This window comes from Caretta caretta, chromosome 11 (genome assembly GCF_965140235.1).
Source record: "Caretta caretta isolate rCarCar2 chromosome 11, rCarCar1.hap1, whole genome shotgun sequence".
NCBI lineage: Eukaryota > Metazoa > Chordata > Testudines > Cheloniidae > Caretta > Caretta caretta.
Genome location: NC_134216.1, coordinates 71180700 through 71198314, shown reverse-complemented (window position 1 = coordinate 71198314; position 17615 = coordinate 71180700). Strand labels below are relative to the sequence as shown.

The window sequence follows — 17615 nt, the reverse complement described above, 5'->3', positions numbered from 1 at the left end:
ACCAGCATCAGACTGGACTAACGCAGTGCTGAATTGGGCACACACAAAAAAAATCACACCGTACACAGTTGTTCACATGAATTCTTAGTGTAGCTGCACTGACTTCAGTGAAGTTACCCTAGGGAGGAACATCACAGATTTTGATACAGATGGATAAATAGAACAACCCAACCTTGCCTCCTTCCCAAACCCAGAACCATTTGTTCATGTCAGGGGATGCGATGGTCCTTTAAGTCCCCAATGGAACTAATTAGCTGCCTCCCAGGGTTCAGGTCATAGCTGCAGGTCACCTGGTCCTTAGATCAAAGGCCAACAAGCAGCTAACTGCGGATACAGCCCTAGCTGCTTGCAAGGAGCAGGTAGGCACCTGCACAAGGCCCCCAGCTCAGGGGAGAAGGCCCTAGAAAGGGGCCAAGCAGCTGGACATGGTTTACCTGTTTAATTTATCTTGGGCTTTTTTTTGTTTTGTGAAAAAAAATTGACATCCTGCTGCAGTTTGAGAGCTTTTATTTGATGCCCTACCTGGCTTAGAGTTTACCAGCTAGATGCTCCCAGCTCTGTTGGGTCTTCCTACACATGTGTGAGCACAGAGTAGCCCGTGTACATGGGACAGAGTTCATAACTCAGAAGCCTTCTAGGGCCAGGTTAAGATCTAGGGTAACTCCGTTTTCTTCACTGGAGTTACCCAGAGGAAATGTTTAGTCCTCAACATGTACGTTAACTGACTACGTGTTGGCAACGTATTTAAAGTTTGTAACCTGCTTTGGGTGCCGTATTCAAATGACGAGTTTCTTAAGAAAAGGATGTAAATCTACCGCAAGAAATGTTTCCCTCTCAACATGGAAGCTAACAGTCACTATTATCATGCTGGGGAACATTTTCCAAAGCGCCTCTGTTGATTTAGGCTCTTCAGGCCTGTAAGCGTGTGGGACTCACCCCTGCGGCGCCTTCTGCTGGGGTCCTGGGAATTAGCTCCACTTCCAGCCTTGGAGCACCCTCTGCAGGCCGGTGTCCCATTTACGCCGGGCCCCCGTGTCCCTCCCAGACGCAGTACCCCTTGTACGTTGGGGTGCTGCCCCCTGGCAGTAACCCCTCACTTGCAGGGTCTCCCCTCCCTGGGGAACCCCCACCCTCTATCCCTACCTCGCCTCAGTTGTAGGCTACTGCCAGTCACCAGCTAGCCCCCGCGCCCTGGGGCAGACTGCAGTATGAGCCACTCATCACAGGCAAGGTTGGGTTTGGACCTGCTGCCTCTGTCTATCCTTGGGCTGTCCCCTGCAGCCCCAGTACCTGTGGGGGCTAATACTAGGCCACAGCCTGGGGCTTTCCTGGCTGGAGCTCCCCAGCCCTGCTCCAATCTAGGTACTCTGCTTAGGTCCCTGCAGCCAGGTCCCTCCCTCTCACAAGCTAGAGAGAGTCTCTTGAGCCTCAGCCCAACAGCCCCTTTATAGGGCCAGCCGAGTCTGCTTGGGGTGTAGCCACAGCTGAGGCTGCCTCCCAATCAGCCCAGCCTAAGGCTCCCAGCCCCAGCCCTCTCCAAAGGCTGGCTTTTAACCCCTTTGGGCTGGGAGCGGGTGACCACCCTGCTACAAACCTCTTGTTGAGGTTCTGGCTGCACTTTTCCCCACACTTGTTCCTCTTTGCACACCCTACCCGTGGCCACATGAAGTCGCGAGATCTCCTCGTCAACCTCCTCCTGGCTCTGGCCAAAGTCTCCATCTACAATACCAGGAGGAGGATGTTGGACAAGGGGGTGCTCTGTGACTGCAGGGCCTATTTCCGTTCCTCCCTAGTTTCACGCATCCGGGCAGAGTTCCACTGGGCAGTGTCCGCTGGCTCCCTTGACAGCTTTGAGGAGCAGTGGGCACTGTCCAGGGTTCTCTGCTCGGTGTCCTCATCCGGTATCCTCATTTTGAACCTCTGACCCTTACTCCGGTCCCTGTTTTTCATTAGTTGTCCCCCGTAATCAGTTGGTCCCTAGGTCCAGTGGTCCCTCCCGCTAGGCTGGGGGAGGGGTCTTTAGCAGTGGGTGGGCTTGCGCCCGCCCACCTCCTGGGTTTTTCCCATACGACCCTGCTACAAGGCCCATTTTCAAAAGTGACTTAGGAACCTTCATCTCATTGCAAACTAGTGGAGCTCAGGTTTCTAAGTCCACTTTGCAAATCTCCAGTGACTTGAAAAGAGGTGTAAGTCACTTCTGAAAATGGGACTTCAGAGCCTAAGTCACTTAGGTGCTGTTGAAATTGTTACCCACTGTCACTACACACGAGGTGAGTGGGGCGCTGTTAGCTTGTTGTTCCTGTTCCTACATTGACTAGAACTGCTCACCACTCTCTCAGCGGCCAGCTGAGTACTGACATCGGCCTTTTGAAAGAGGCTTTGTCCTCCCTTCTTTAAAAGAAACGTGTGAGTGAATTTAGTGCTCAGGCAAGGTGCTGGGTGGCTGGCCTCAGAGGGCTAATTCCTTTGCTTAGTTACAGACCAGGGACAGTACAGGCAGTTACATTGCAAGTTTCAGCCCTCACCGCCCCACCACAGCCAAAAGGGTCACTTCAAAGGGGGCTAAGAGGGCAGGTCAGTCTCTGCTGAGATGGCCAACAAGGATGCCAGTGCTGTGATGTGAACTCCTGTCTGCTGAAAACTTGCCTGAAACCACCAAATCCTTTTCACATAGGCCACTGCACAGCCCTGGGCTGCTAACTGCCCTCAGCCATTACTGGCCTGGATTAGAACTAGCAATCAGTTGGCCAACCTTACTGTAGCCCTTTACCGATCCCCTTGGAAAAGGCTCGCTGGTATTTAAGCTGGCTAACTGCCTCTGCCTCTAGCCAATGCGTGAGACGGTACCTTCCCGAAGGCCATAGGCCAGATTTTTTGGGAGCCATGGTTCAGCAATGTCTGCACTGTGAGATGTGGCCTCAGTTGCTGCTTGAAGGCTGCGGTCTGTAGGATACAGGACAGGGGGGAGACTCCGTTGTAATCAATGGCATTCACATCCGCTTTATTCTGCAGCAAAAACTGGACCAAGCTGTGACTGGCATTCTTGCAGGCTTTGTGGAGTGGACTCTTCTCCTCTTCATCTGTGGTGTTGACATCTGCTCCGTACTTGACTAGCAATCTGCACATCTGCAAGTAGCTTCCTTGCTCCGCTTGTTCTTTTGCCTGTCCACAAGTCACGCTGAGTGCCGTTTCTTCCCGACTGTTCTTCCTATCCGCACTAGCGCCGTACCTCAAGTACAGGAGAGCATGATCATAGAGGCCATGTTTAGCTGCTATGTGAAGGGGTGTCTCCTGTGTCTCTTCACTTGGTAGATCAACCATCGCGCCATACTTCACCAGAAGTTTCGCACATCTGTAATGAAGTGACACGGCCATTTACTGAAGGAGAAATGGAAGCTGAGTTGTTTGACTTGGTTATTATTGGGCCATCTTTGCCACCTCCCATTAACGAGACCACTAAGATTAGAGAAAGCTCTTGGGTGGCCTCCACTGACTTCTGATGGGACTTGTGCTCCTAATTCACTTAGGTACTATTGGCATGATGGGACACTAGGTTGAAGGAATGGAAACAATGTGGTTAAGGCTGGGGTGGCCCACCTTGACGGGGTGCCGACGCTCATATGAGCAGCCTTTATTTAAAAATGAACTGAAATGTACCGTAAATTGTGTTTTCTTTAAGAGCAATGCACAGAAAAATCTGCCATGTCTGCCTGAGATGGTGGCAGATGCAAGGCAGCCAGCACATGCTGGGCCACCAGAAGGGGAAAAAATGGTGTGTATGCTGTTTTAGAAAACACTCTTAACCTGCTACTTTTCACCAGTGCAGAAGAAGTGAGTCTTTTGGCGAGTTCTGGAGGAGGGAGTGGGGGACGCTTGGCAAGCCAGCACTGTGTGGGCATCCTGTGTATTGAGGGTGGTGTGGAGGAGCAGGGGGAAGCATAGAGATGAAACTGGAGAAAGGAACAAGGCGGGCATCCTGGGTGGGCTGGGATGTGATCTGAGAGGAGGTCTGAGACAGAGTGGTATGTAGGGTCTGGAAAGGGAGAACAAGAAGGTTAAGCTTGAAGCAGCGAGGAAAGGAGAGACAATGGAGGCATTAAATGGGGGTAGATGCTGTGGTCAAATCAGTGGGTGAGATAACTGTGTTTTGAAAGGGGTGGTGGCCAGGACTGGGGTTCAGAAACCGTCCCACCCAGGATAGGGAGCCCAGCACCAGGCTGCGTCATCACATTGCTGTGTCCGGAAGGGGCTCCACACACAAGGGAGCCTGCTCAGAATAAGCACGGAGGGTGATGCGCAGGCAGAGCTCTCGGAGCCTGGCAGACAGCACGGCATTGGTGACTTGACCTTGAGGCAAACACCCCGTGGCCCGGTGTAGAGCGCCCTCTGTTCTTCAAACGGGCTGTTAAAAGCTGTGAGTCATCAGACCTGGGAAGTCTCCTCCAAAGACATCCAGTTTCCAGCCCCCTCTGCTGGGCTTTTCAGGCAACCTCTCGGGAACGCCAGAGAGGGAGCCTGAAATGATCCCAAAGGCTCTGCATCCTGGCAGGGATGGCTTCCTTGCTTCCCTCTCCCTTATCTATCCAAGGTACTTACATGTCCTCCATCCCCTCAGCGTTTAAAGCATTTATCCTCACAACACTCTCATGTAGTAGTGCAGAGCTGTTATCCCCAGACAGAGGGGACCTGCAGCAAGGAGAGGCGAAGCGATGGCCACACAGGAAGGCTGTAGGGGAGTAGGGAATTGGACCTGGGTCTCCCTGGCAGAGCTACCCAACAGCTGTGGTTTCCCTGCAGAGCCAGCTGGTCAGCGGGGGGTGGGGGTGGGGACAGCAGGCTGCAGTGCAGAGTTGGGGGCAGACAGGAAGCTCATCAGCAGATGAGCAGATGGGGAGGGAGCAAGATTCTGGCTCTCCCTCCCCAGAAAATACTCCACAGGGAGAAGGGGGGATCCCCTGGTCCTGCCAGAGCTTAGGGGAAAAGGTCTTGTTGCCTCAGGCAAGACAGGAAAATCAGGAGTGAGGGGGGAAGGTGAAACTCAAGGAGGAAGAAAAGGAGGACTTGTGGCACCTTAGAGGCTAACCAATTTATTTGAGCATAAGCTTTCGCGAGCTACAGCTCACTTCATCGGATGCATTCAGTTTTTTTCCACTGAATGCATCCGATGAAGTGAGCTGTAGCTCACGAAAGCTTATGGTCAAATAAATTGGTTAGTCTCTAAGGTGCCACAAGTCCTCCTTTTCTTTTTGCAGATACAGACTAACACGGCTGCTGCTCTGAAACCTGTCAAGGAGGAAGCAGGAGCATAGGGGAGGGGGGCGTTAGAGAGGATTATGGAAATGTGGTCATGCATATTCACTGAGCATGCATATTGGGGTACTATTTGCATAATCCTCCAAATCTGCAGCCTCATTAACACTGGAGCAAGGTGAGAGCAGCTCGCTTCCTGCATGCCATGGCTGTGCCTAGCAGTTAGCTAACCTCTGCAGCTTTCGGGACTGTGGTCCACACAGCCACCCACAAGTGCTTTCCAGGCACGGGGAGAAAGGTGGTCTTCTTTGGCTTATGTGAAAGAGTCTTCTATCCCCAGTTTAAAAGTTAAGGCTGTGACTCTGGCTGATTGCTGTAAGTGCAAACATTGGGCTAAGGTCCAGAGCCTTGTCCACACAAGGAGAAAGGAAGGGCACTGGTTGGAAAGGTTCACACTCAATACCAACCCCAGGCACTTTACAAATGTTGAGTGTAAGTGCCTGGTTGCAATGCCTTGGGCCATGATCAGGTCTGGCTGTGTCAGTGTAGGCTGCTGTGGTTTCTTCTTCATATGGATGGGGAGCCACAAGCAGTAAAGCAACGATGCTTCAGCCAGTCCTCCCAGTGCCACCCAGCAAGGGCTCTGGGCACCACATAGTAGGTGCTCCTGGAGACCCCGCGTCCACTGGTACAGGCAAGGTTACAAGGCGGGCACTGCATGTGGATGTGCCAGAAAGGTTTTGTCAAAATCAGTGTTGCTCTGGAGACACATTAAACTATTGCAAGGACACATGAGACAATCAGCCAGTTCACGCAATCAATGTGTCTGCAGTCATTTCATCTCTTGGTGTAGATAACAGCCCCGGAGTGTTATGCAGACTATCCATATAATCCAACTCTTGTCTGACACGTATGCCTTAGGGCAAGGGTCTGTGAGTAGGCGGTAGGTGGGAGGCAGTGTGGAAAGGCAAGGTTCTTTATATAGATGTCAGCTGTAAGTGAATCAGGGAATGAGTCTCAGCTGAAAACATCAAACCCACTGTCTGGACCTTGGCTGCTGGTGGTCAAGGCTGTTCACGCTGGTATTGAGCCAGAATAACTAGAAGGGAACAAAACTTCTATAGCTACTTAATGCATTGACTTGGGCTGCTTTGAGACACATGGGGTGCTGTACATGGGCAGGTTTGGCATTAAAAATGCTTTCTCCACCCATTTCTGACAGTGCCACTTAAGTGACCAAAACTATCGCCTATGCCTTCTCCAAGTTTCAGAAACTAGTTAAGTGCTGAAACATATTCCCTGGCTCTCCAAATGTAGCGTAACTTTACTCACACTAGAATGGTCTATTTGCAAATTGTTGCCAGAGAAATCTCTCAATAGCCTTGCATCAATGGGAGAACAGATGTTTAAATTGTGAGGTTAAAACTTTGAGTTGGAAGAGAATTGGGGCATGGTTGGCAATTATCCAACAAGAACTACTTTTCCGGTTTGTTGTCTTCCTTGGTCAAGCTCTGCAGTCTTTCCTGAGTCCCTCCTTATTCAGACAGAAATCCCACTGATGTCTATGGGAGTTTTGCTTGAATAAGGAATGTAGGAATTCACTCCTTGTGCGTACTGCAGGGGAACACTTCCTTTCTTGGTTCAAGCCCACCGAAAGGAGTGTATTTTGTGAGCAGTGTACAGAATTGCTTGCTACCCAACTTTGGGGACTGTCCCATGTGGCAGCACCTGCCATTTCAAGAAGAACAGGGTTTGTGTTTAAATAAAAACATTCCTGTAATACAAATTATCTTGGAAATTTGTAAAAGAGTGATCTCAGATCAGGGGAGGCTGCCATGAAACCTTGGCCATTAAAAGGACACCCCCCCCCCTTTACAATATTCTATTTACAGCACAGAATGCCTTCTGACAAACAGAAGGGGGTTAAAGATAAACAGTCCACACCAATGGTTTCTTAATGCAAGTAAGTGAATGTGATAAGCCAGTCTAAACGAATCAAAATTACTGCTACTTTTTCTACTAGAAGTTGACGTTGTAACCGTTGTAACGGTGACATGGTGGCAAAACAATGTCAAATTCTGCAGTACATGCAAAGGGCAGTTGGCACCCATGCCAGTACAACTGGCCATGCTGTGATTAGGATTTCTATTAGGTAATGAGAGGAGGGCAGCAGGGAGGAGGGGAGACTCACAGGTAATAATGCAAGACCTTGAAAATATTCTGGGATGTAGATTTCATAGTAGAGACTGATGTGACAGTATTGGGCTCAGCTGTACAGCAATCCCTATCTCACGGATATTGTCCACCTCTGATTTATTTGGTTCTATGTAGATATTTACTCTCCTTTGTGGCTTGGCCAGTAAAAATCCTGTCTAAAGTTTCTTCTTATGTATACTGTGCACCTATTTTGCTCAGATATGCTTCTACAGAGTTTAGTGATGTTCAGTGCTTATATTTAACTGAAATGAACCTTGCTCAGGTCCAGATTGACTCATGCAAACTTCAAGCAGGTTTTCTTCCCCCAGCTCTCCTTATACATTGCCATTTGGCTTTGGTGCCTAGAACAGTCTGAGTTGTAACCATGTTAAAGACTACCAGGTGCCTAATGAAAAATCTGTTTGGATACCCTTCTGACAACGTGTTATGTAGCTACTTAATTCTTCTCTCTTCTCTAATTTTTCTTTCATTAAATGGTTATATTTCCATGGAAGTTGGAGGTAAGGGCTAGATCCCCAGCTCATCCAAATTGACGTAGCTCCATTTGGCCCTTTGGTTGTGGAAGATGACCTGTAAAGGACAAATGAAAATCAAACTAACCTCAGTACTGTAGTCTTGGTTTAGGAAAGCCCTTAAGCATATGTGTATACCACTGTTTGGTGCATGTTATGTGTCCCCCTCTGTAACCAGTTCACAGTCTGCTACAGGCCCAGGTTCTTTAGATCAATCTATAGAGACTCAAATATTTAGCTCTGGAGGTCCCTGGTCCAATCTCCACTGGTAGTCAAGATAGTGGCTATCACATAGCAAGGGCACATGGGGACTTGAACTGCTGTGGGCCTGAGAATGAGTGTCTTCTCTCCAGAGGAAGCATGTAACCCACTGGTTAGTGTACTGTAACTCCTCACTTAAAGTCGTCCCGGTTAACGTTGTTTCATTGTTACGTTGCTGATCAAATTAGGGAACATGCTCATTTAAAGCTGTGCAATGCTCCAATATTACATTGTTTGGCTGTCTGCTTTCTCCACAGCTGGCAGCCTCCCTATGCCCCCCCCTTCCCACAGAGCCTCCTGCCCGCCGGCAGACCCCATGGATCAGTGCCTTCCCCCTCCTCCCCCTGCCTCCTGCCAGCGGTAATCAGCTGTCTTGAGGCTTGCAGGAGGCAGGAGGGAGGAGCAAGGACTCGGTGTGCAGGCTCCCCCTCCCTCCCCTGCCTCCTGAACACTGCAAACCAGCTGATTGCCCCGGGCAGGAGGCAGGGGGGAAGGAGGGGGAGCCTGCATGCCCAGTCCTCACTCCTTCCCCCTCCCTCCTGCCTGCTAAACGCTGCAAGCCAGCTGATCGCCCCCAGCAGGAGGGAGGGGGGAGGAGTGAGGATGCAGCGTGCAAGGTAAAGGGGGAGGAGGTGGGGGGGAGAAGAGGAGGGTCAAGGGTGGGGGCTTGGGGAAAGGGGTGGAGTGGGCGGGTTGAAGGTTGAGTGATGATGATCCTGACAGTGAACAAAGCTCCAAAGTGATTAGGGGAGTTGGTCATCTAATGACTTGCTATAAAGAAATTTACAAGAAAAGGAAAGGAAAGCAAAACAATGTCTAGATGTTTTTTTTGAGTTCAGAAAGTTCAGCAAGAGGAGCAGCTGGACAATCCACCCTCTTCCACTGTCTGACTCCACCACCTCAACCAAGCTTCTTACTCAGGAATGATGATTGTAGTATTAAATTGCTTGTTTAAAATTGTTTAAAATGTATATAATGCCTTTTGTCTGGCAAAAAAAAAAATTCCTGGAACCTAACCCCCCCATTTACATTAATTCTTATGGGGAAATTGGATTCACTTAACATCATTTCACTTAAAGTCGCATTTTTCAGGAACATAACTACAATGTCAAGTGAGGATTTACTGTACTATGTACCTGCCTCTATGCCTGATCCACAGAGGATATGTGTCTGTTGAAGCTCTCAGCTTGAGGCTCTTTCACTCAAGGGTTGGGACTTGTGCGGTTCCATAGGCACTGACTTCTGCTAGCGCTGGTGGGTGCTCGACCCCTCTCAGCCCCCCGGCCCTGCCCCCATTCCAACCCCTTCCCCAAATCCCCACCCTGGCCCCTTCTCTTCCCTGCCTCCTCCCCTGAGAGCGCACCAATGTGTGGTGATTGGTCCATGTTATCAATGTATATTCGTAGCTAGATGACAGGGCCTGTTTGGCAGCTTCTCCTCCTTGACCTCTAGGTTATGGGTGCTGGTGGATGTTGGTGGCCTGACACATACAAGGAGGTCAGAGTAGATTGTCTGGTGGTTCCTTCTGGCCTTGTACACTAAGACTCTATGACACTGTTGATCACACACTCCTTGAATACTTGTGCTCTTTTGGCTTTTGTGACTCCTTCCTCTCCTGGTTTTCCTCCTACCTCTCCAGTCACTCCTTTAGTAACTATTTTGGTAATAAAGGTAAGTAACACATAAGACTGTGGGGAAGTAGATCTGGTCAACATTTTTTGAATCATAGAATATCAGGGTTAGAAGGGACCTTGGGAGGTCACCTAGTCCAACCACCTGCTGAAAGCAGGACCACTCCCCAATTTTTTTTGCCCCATCCCTAAATGGCCCCCTAAAGGATTGAACTCACAACCCTGGGTTTAGCAGGACAACGCTCAAACCACTGAGCTATTCCTACCCTCAGATATTGACTGAAAATATCTTCCACTGTGAAAATGGGGTTTAAGTCAAAAGGAAGATTTTTGTGGGAAAATGTCATTTAATGCAATGTATGCAGTGCTGTTGTAGCCATGTTGGTCCCAGAATATTAGAGGGACAAGGAGGGTGAGTAATATCTTTTATTGGACCCACTTCTGTTGGTGAGAGAGCCTGGTGAAGAGCTCTGTGTCAGCTAAAAGCTTGTCTCTCTCACCAACAATAAGATATATTGCTTCACTCTCCTTGTCCCGCTAATTGGCGGCAAGGAGAATTTTCATTTTGTTTCTATTTGAAAGTTTTGTTTAGGTTTTTAAAGATCAAAACATATTTGAAATGTAGAATTTCAATCTCCTCTTTTTGACAAGGTGCAATAACATGAAAAATGTCAAAGTTTTCTTCCCTCAACACACTCTTCCTCTCTTTCCCAAGCTAACTTTTTACAGCTTCTCCAATGTTGGAAAAGTTAGACAGGGAAGAGGATGGAAAAAATCAAGGAAAAAGTGGAAAAACTCAATGACATAGTTCATTCTGTGGTGAAAAAGAAAAAACAAATAAAAAATTGGATTATTTTAAAATCTAAAATAAAAAATTCAAACCATTTCCAAAAATTTGTCACAGAAAATCAAAATTTTGAATGGCAAATTTTTGTTTACAATTTTTTTTCAGGGGAAAAAATGGATTTTTTGACCAGCTGTATTGGTAAGAGTAAATGTTTTCCTCCTGCTCCTGGTCCTGCTATTGTTATCCTGATCCATATTAGATAACATCCCTTTCACATAGCAGAGCTCAGCATCCTATTTCTCCAGTGGTTACTGTTACATCTTGCCTTTAAAGAAAACTTGTGTAAATTAAATCAGCCATTCCAGCTAATTAATGTAACACATATGGAGACATCTAGGATGGAAAGTCAGGGTAAATGCTCTGAGCTCCCTGACAGAGGAGAGGCTTATCTGACTTTTATTGGTGGACATCTGTCAATACCAACTCCAAAATTCAGTGGTTTGGTGGTCCTGCTTCTGCGAAGGCTTCTTTTAGCCATTGAGTTGACTACATCACCTGGAACGTCTCTTTGCTGTGTACTGCTGTTCTCAGCACAGAAGCATGGACAGGGGCTTTCTGGGTGCTCTCCAGAAGCATAGGTAGTATCCTCCTTGGTTTTGTTCAGGTGTTTGCTGTTCCTCCTCTGGGACTGATCTCAGGAATCGTTCTGATGTAGGACCTTGGTGCACAAAGTTTGTTGGAGACTCTGTTTGGAGTCTAAAATTCTTTTTTCTCCAGCAAGAGGTGGGGGTTAACTATTTGGCATTCTTGTAATATTTCTTCTCTTCTAGTTTCCAGTTGCAGAGCTCTTTGGAAACCTTGTTAGGGTTAATTATTTCTAGCTCAAGGGCCTTGTTAGGCAGAAGAATAAAAAACCTTAGTGCCAGTCTATGAACTGGTGGATCTCAAGGCGTTGTGAAGTGTATTGCAATATTCCAGCAATGCTAAATATGGGCCCCCTGAATTTGACAGGGATATTCAAATGATTGTTTTTGCTATTTGTAATGATTCTTACTATGCACAGTCAAATACATTAGCAGAAGAGTATGATGTGGTGTGCTTGAATTGATATTTCAAAAAGAAAGGCTAAAATGAGCCACTAACTAGTTGTGGGCCATTCTCTACTAGCTCACCAGGTTTCCATGAGCAAGAAGTGATACATGTGCTCTTGTAGCACTGCTACGTGATATGTCAGTGCAACAGCTGAGTCTTAAAAATGACAGGTGTAGTTTGTTACAAAGGGATTATCTTTCCCCTTTAATTCAGGTAGCCCTTCACCAGCCTTTGCTCAAAAGCCATTTGAAATCACATGTGGTTTCAGTGGATATTTTACATTCTGTTTCCTATATGTGCTGAAAATTTCACACATGGATCTTAAGTAGCAGCACCCTCTACCCTTTTGATTTCTTGAAAACATTATTTCATGGAAAACTTTGAAGCATCAAAATCGCTGCTTCCAGGTTGCCGCCAGGTTCCTTTTCAGACTGAGGAATTCAGGTGGCTTAACTTGCTCTCTTTGTGCAAAGATTCAGTTTACTTCTGACACCATATAACAAGAGCATGAGACCCGCAGGGGTGACAGTAAGAGACTGCGTGTTATTTTCTCGCCCCAGTACCTGGTTAGGGTTACAACAAGGTGGGACCCTGTAACAGGGATCACTGTTCAATGACTACTACTCCACTCTCCATGGGGGTTCCCCATGGACTCTTCCACTGGCACCTCTCCCTCCTCCCCTTTATAGACCTCGGAGTGATCTTCAGCTCATATATGTTGTCAGCTACCATATACATGCTGATGTCCCTCAGATCTGGGTCTCCACTCCTGACCTGTCCTCACCTATCCATATCCACACCTCAGCCTGTCTCTCCAAAACCTCCCCTGTGCCTTACGATTGACTTCAGCTTAACATGGCCCAAAACTCACCTCCTTATCCTGCTTTCCAATCCTTTCCCACCATCTCTGTCACCATCCTCCCCCGTTGCTCTCAGACCCATAGCATACAGGTCATCTGTGATACCTCCCTCTTCCTAGGCCCTGTGTATAAATCGTGATGCTTCTCCCTTCTTAAAATTGCTGAGACCTGACAGCCAAAGCTGCCATCCAAGCTCTCACCATCCACTATCTTGTTGGCTACGACATCCTGCTCCTTGGTAGAACCCTTCACTAAGACATAGGTACCTGTCCCAAGTGGCACAGAGTTGTTTGTTATTTACTTATCATTGGGCCAGGTCAACAGGGAAAACCCTTACGAGATTCACAGGAGGCGAACAGCCCTAGGAGGTTTCTCTTCTGGATTTCCCTGGTATTATCCCGACTGCTGGGAGAGGAGCATAGGGGTGCTGTGGGTTCTGGAAGGCTGAACCCTTTTCAACCATGGGGATCTCCAAAAGCCACCATGACAGAGGAGTTGCAGCTGATTGTGATGGCACCAACCATCAGCTGCAATTGGCAAGGCTCCCTACTGCCATGGGTTGGGGTTCCAGAACATTAGTACCACACAGAAACCTAGGAGGAGAGCTGGGATAGGTGCCTGGGAATACTTGCTCCACCCTCTCCCATTGCTGGCTTCCAATCCACGGAGCTGCTCCAGAAGCACATCTGTATGAAGCAATGGGATGGAGTCAGGCATTGCCACAGCAGAATCTCTCTTCTCCCGTCCATGTAGAAAGCAGGAGATGTGCGAATGGAGGGCCTAACTGCATGCACAGGTTCACCTGGAGCACGCCAGCCCATTGCTCACCCTCATGTTCCTCACTGAAAACAATGGATCTTTTCATTTCATACAAATGTGTCTCCATCTCGGTCTGAAGCAGACAGAAATGTTCCACAGATCCCAGTAGTTCAGCACCAGCACACCCGACTCTTTCCAGGCTCCTGTTTTTATTTTCTCCTGGAGCCACTGACAAAGTTTAGAAGCAAAGAACCTTTTCTCCCCCTCAATTTTAGTCTCTTTAGAAGAAAAAAGGAAAAATCAACTCCATTCTCCTCTTTTTAATCATCCCACCTTTAGCAAAAGGGAAAAAAGGACCGAGTGCAGTGAATTTAGCGACTCGTCTTACCCCACCATGTTAATTATCTCTGCTGTAAAAAGGAGGTCAAGGAGAGGAACTCTCTACTAAATAGGGCGATGTTGGCATGCATGGCTCCTAAAGCGAAGAAGGTAAGAGTGAACTTTACTGGAACTTTTTTTTTTAAATCTCTTCAAAAAGCTCCTAGATTAAAGCTCTGATATGCTTTTTTTTTGGGTTGAATTCTCATGGATTCTGAAGCTCAAATGGCTGGAAGGAAGCCCAGGTAATTTTTTTTTATCCCAGTCACTCAGAGGCTCAAAGGTTTTAAGTCCTGCCCCCATGGTGAATTGCCGACTATATGGGAATACAGAAGAACCCGACACATAGGTGTTCTGGCCATTGTTATCAAGAGGGAGAAAAATAAAATAGCTCTGTATGTAGGTCAATGACCTGCTCTTTACTGTCAGTAAAAAATTAAGGATGATCTAAAATCTACTACTCAAAACCAGGGACAAGTAGTCTCTCTTAATCAGACGAAATGTTTATGTTACCAAAAGCTTGACCTCCTCAGTGTCTAACTTTAGCAAAAGTCTTTGCAATTGAAAAGCAGTGGTCGAAACCTCAAAACCTGTCTGAAATGTCTATTAATTTTTGATCCTTCAAGGTAGTTGGCTTAGTTATTGTAGAGGCGCCCGGTAGCGCTGCTGTAGTTAAGGGTCTGCCAAAATTTCCATTATAAAGCCCCAATATTCAAGGGCTTATAACTCAGCTGTTTCCACATTGCCTCTGTCTGTAACTTGGATTACAGGTTGGCAGCTCAAATGCCATTTCACCCCTGCCTCCCCATTCCTGTAAAAACACATATATCAGCTAAGGCTGGAGAGTGACTAAAAGAGCCGAGCAAAAAATCCTGTGTGGGAGACTTTTATATTTTATGCCAGCAAGTAAAACTGTCACCCTCCTTCCCGTAATTTTTATGGTATGGAAGAGTGAATTTGGTGTCTGGGCAAATAAATAGTTTTGATTGCAAGGCTGTGGTTAACAATTATTTTAGGTCATAGGCTTGTGGACCAAGCTTTCTCTTCCAAGAGAGAAAATATTAAAAGGGAAATGTAGGGATTAATCCTGCTCTGATAGAGATGAATGGGGGAGAAATCAGGTCCTTTATTAGCAATTGTGGCTCAGTGTCACAACACAATATTCATCCAGCTACCCTCTTGGAAAATCATTTTTGCTTTGTTTGTGTCACACAAGAGCTTCCCTGCATCATCAAGTTGTTGTTCTATCTACCTATGTATTTTGGTTGAATCATTAGTATCTTTTGGTGCTTTGCAAAGATTCACATTTATAGGAAATGCTTGAGAGATGTAGTTTTGAAATCTGCCTCCCCTGAGCAGATACCTTCTTTTCTTAAGAGCCTTTCTCACACACCTGTCCAACATGTGGCCCATCATATTTGTGTTCTGTAGTGTTACCCCAGACTCTCAACATAGTTTTGTTTAGCGTCTCTATCTGTCTAACGGGAACTGGTTTGAAGCCAGGATGGCACTTCATTGAAACTAGCAGGCAACAAAGTTCACTACACTTGTAAGCATTGTTACCAAGATATCAAGGTAGCCTTGCTTTTTAAATAAAAAGCTTTCCAAGTTTTAATGATTCAGACACTTTAAGTCATACTGGGCTGAAACTTGACATAGATCACAACCAGGATGAATGTTTCTTTAAACATTTATACCAGCGTCTTAATCTATTCTGCTGTAACACGTGGCATGTGTACTCTTCCTGAGGTTCCAGACATTACTTTATTGCTATGTCACACTAGAATCAGTATAGTATTTGTTGCAAGACAGAAGGGGCTGCAACCCTGACGAAGTGGGTATCTCCTTCTACTCACAGGGCCTCACAGAAGCTAAGGGAATTCGCTCCCGGAAGAGGACATGCAGAGTTTCCATCACCACACCCCTACGGGAGATATTGCAGCAGAGGGCTGCTTTAAAACCTGCCAGGACCCGTAGGTGCACTACTTGCAGAGACTACCCTGCAGATGCACTGAATCATCATCATGTTCCATGGTATCCTGGCTATACTCTCTCCCTGGTCATCACCTGCCCCATTGCTCTGCTGATCCCCTGCAGAGCGGGAGTGGGTGAGGGCAGGTATTGTGTCTGCTTTCCACAGTCACAGCCTTCACTCTGTGGACTTTCTGCCTCTGGGGGCTCTGGGCAAGTGGCAGAAAGTCCATGGAGGGGAGGCTGTGTGATGGGTGTCTGCCCCACACAAACTCTGAGAGGGTTAATGTGGGCCTGGAGGGGCCCATGAACCTAAGATTGCTGCACCTAGAGGCAAACTACTTACCAATGGAACAGCCAAGGCTTCCTCAGCAGTGGCCTGCTTCTACCTTGCAGCCAGGTGGCACTGCTCGGGCAGGGCCAATACGTGCCCCCCGGGAAGGCATCTGCGATGGTCTGCGGGGGCAGAGCCTGCCTGGAGCGGAAATGGGTGTGGCCACGGCGAATGTTGACGTTGACCCACAGGCTGGGTGGCTCTGAGGTGAGTCTGGGGGGGAGGTGGTGCTCCCTCCCCACCCCCCATAGAGGCTGCCCCAGGCCCTGCCATATGGGGGTGGAACGAGCTGCGTGGCATTGCCACTTTCTCCCCCAAACGTTCCTCCATGTCCCCCTTGGGGGGCGTGCCCCACAGTTTGAAAACCTCTTCCCCAGAGGGAAAAGAGTTGGCCAGGGACAGGAGAAGATCAAGCCCTGGGGTCCTGCCCTGGCCTAGAGCGTCTGACAAGTGATCTTGAGAAGTGAAGTAGCCATGGGGAGTGGAGGAAGCTCCTGGGGTGAAGCCAGAGATAGGCAAGGAGATAGAGAGGTGAGGTAGGGAGGAGTCCAGGGAAACAGCAACCAGGTTGGAGACTGAGCAGACCTGGATTGCCAGTGAGAGGGTCCCTGGGCTGGGACCGGGGGTAACAGGTGGGACCAGGTTCCCAGTAGCACAGGACCTGGAGTTGGAAGAGGAGACTGCCTGCAACAGTATCTGGACAGCTTGTCCCGTGGGACTTTGTTATCCTAGAAGGGGGCACTATATAGTGACTTGGCCGGAAAGCTGAGTCACAATGAAGGAGGACTGAGTCAAAGAGAGAGAGGGGGCAGTAGCGCAAGTAAGCGTCAGAAGGGGGCAAAAGCTAAATCCCCAGACCCAGCCACCAGTAGCAGTGGGTGGGGAGCCCTTTCCAGGCTGTGACTGTGAAAAGCAGCCACAGCACCTTCCCTCACTCATTCCCCCTCTACAGGGGACCCGTAGGCAGATGAATTTAGCTTAGGGCTGTGCTTTGGTGAGCAACAGTGTTGAAACAGTGAGCATTTTTACTCCCAACAAATGTGGTTTTGTGTGAGTATGCACAATATCTGCATGGCATGGCAATGTCTGTGACCAATACATTTGTTTGTCTTCTCCAGATGCCCTGTGTCAGAGGGCTGTGTGTGGGGTGGTGTCTCTGATTTGTGCAGCACAATATATGACCCTCTGTAAATTATCAGTTAAGTCATGTTTGCATAAAGTGTGGTCATACCATCCCTCCTGAAATTTCACTTCTCTGTGGAATGACTGCTGGTAAAAATTTCATACCTGGGTTTTTTTTTCCACAACTTAATTTTTTTCTAGTGCTGGCAAAATTTTTTCACAATTAATATTAATAAAAAATGTTTACTGTGTTTAAACTTCAAAAATATTTTCATAAATAAAAATAACTGGATAGTGGGTCAAAAAGTTTACTTTTTGCACTTTTTTTGTTGGGCTTTATTTCCCTGTTTAAATTCACAGTCAATGAAATGTGGTCAAAAAAATCCAAGTTTGAAAAATGTTGACCTGCTCTATTTGAATCCTGCTAGCACCCTAGTTCTG

General features: G+C 47.6%; 1 protein-coding gene across 1 annotated transcript in view; it reads right to left on the bottom strand.

Annotated features, from left to right (window-relative positions):
* The window catches only part of ASB18 (ankyrin repeat and SOCS box containing 18), a 37571-nt gene that overhangs the window by 7758 nt on the left and 12198 nt on the right, over positions 1-17615 (bottom strand). Inside the window, exon 3 of the mRNA XM_048870112.2 lies at positions 2848-3352. Within this exon, the coding sequence (XP_048726069.1) occupies positions 2848-3352 (505 nt within the window). The remainder of the gene's footprint in view (positions 1-2847; positions 3353-17615) is intronic.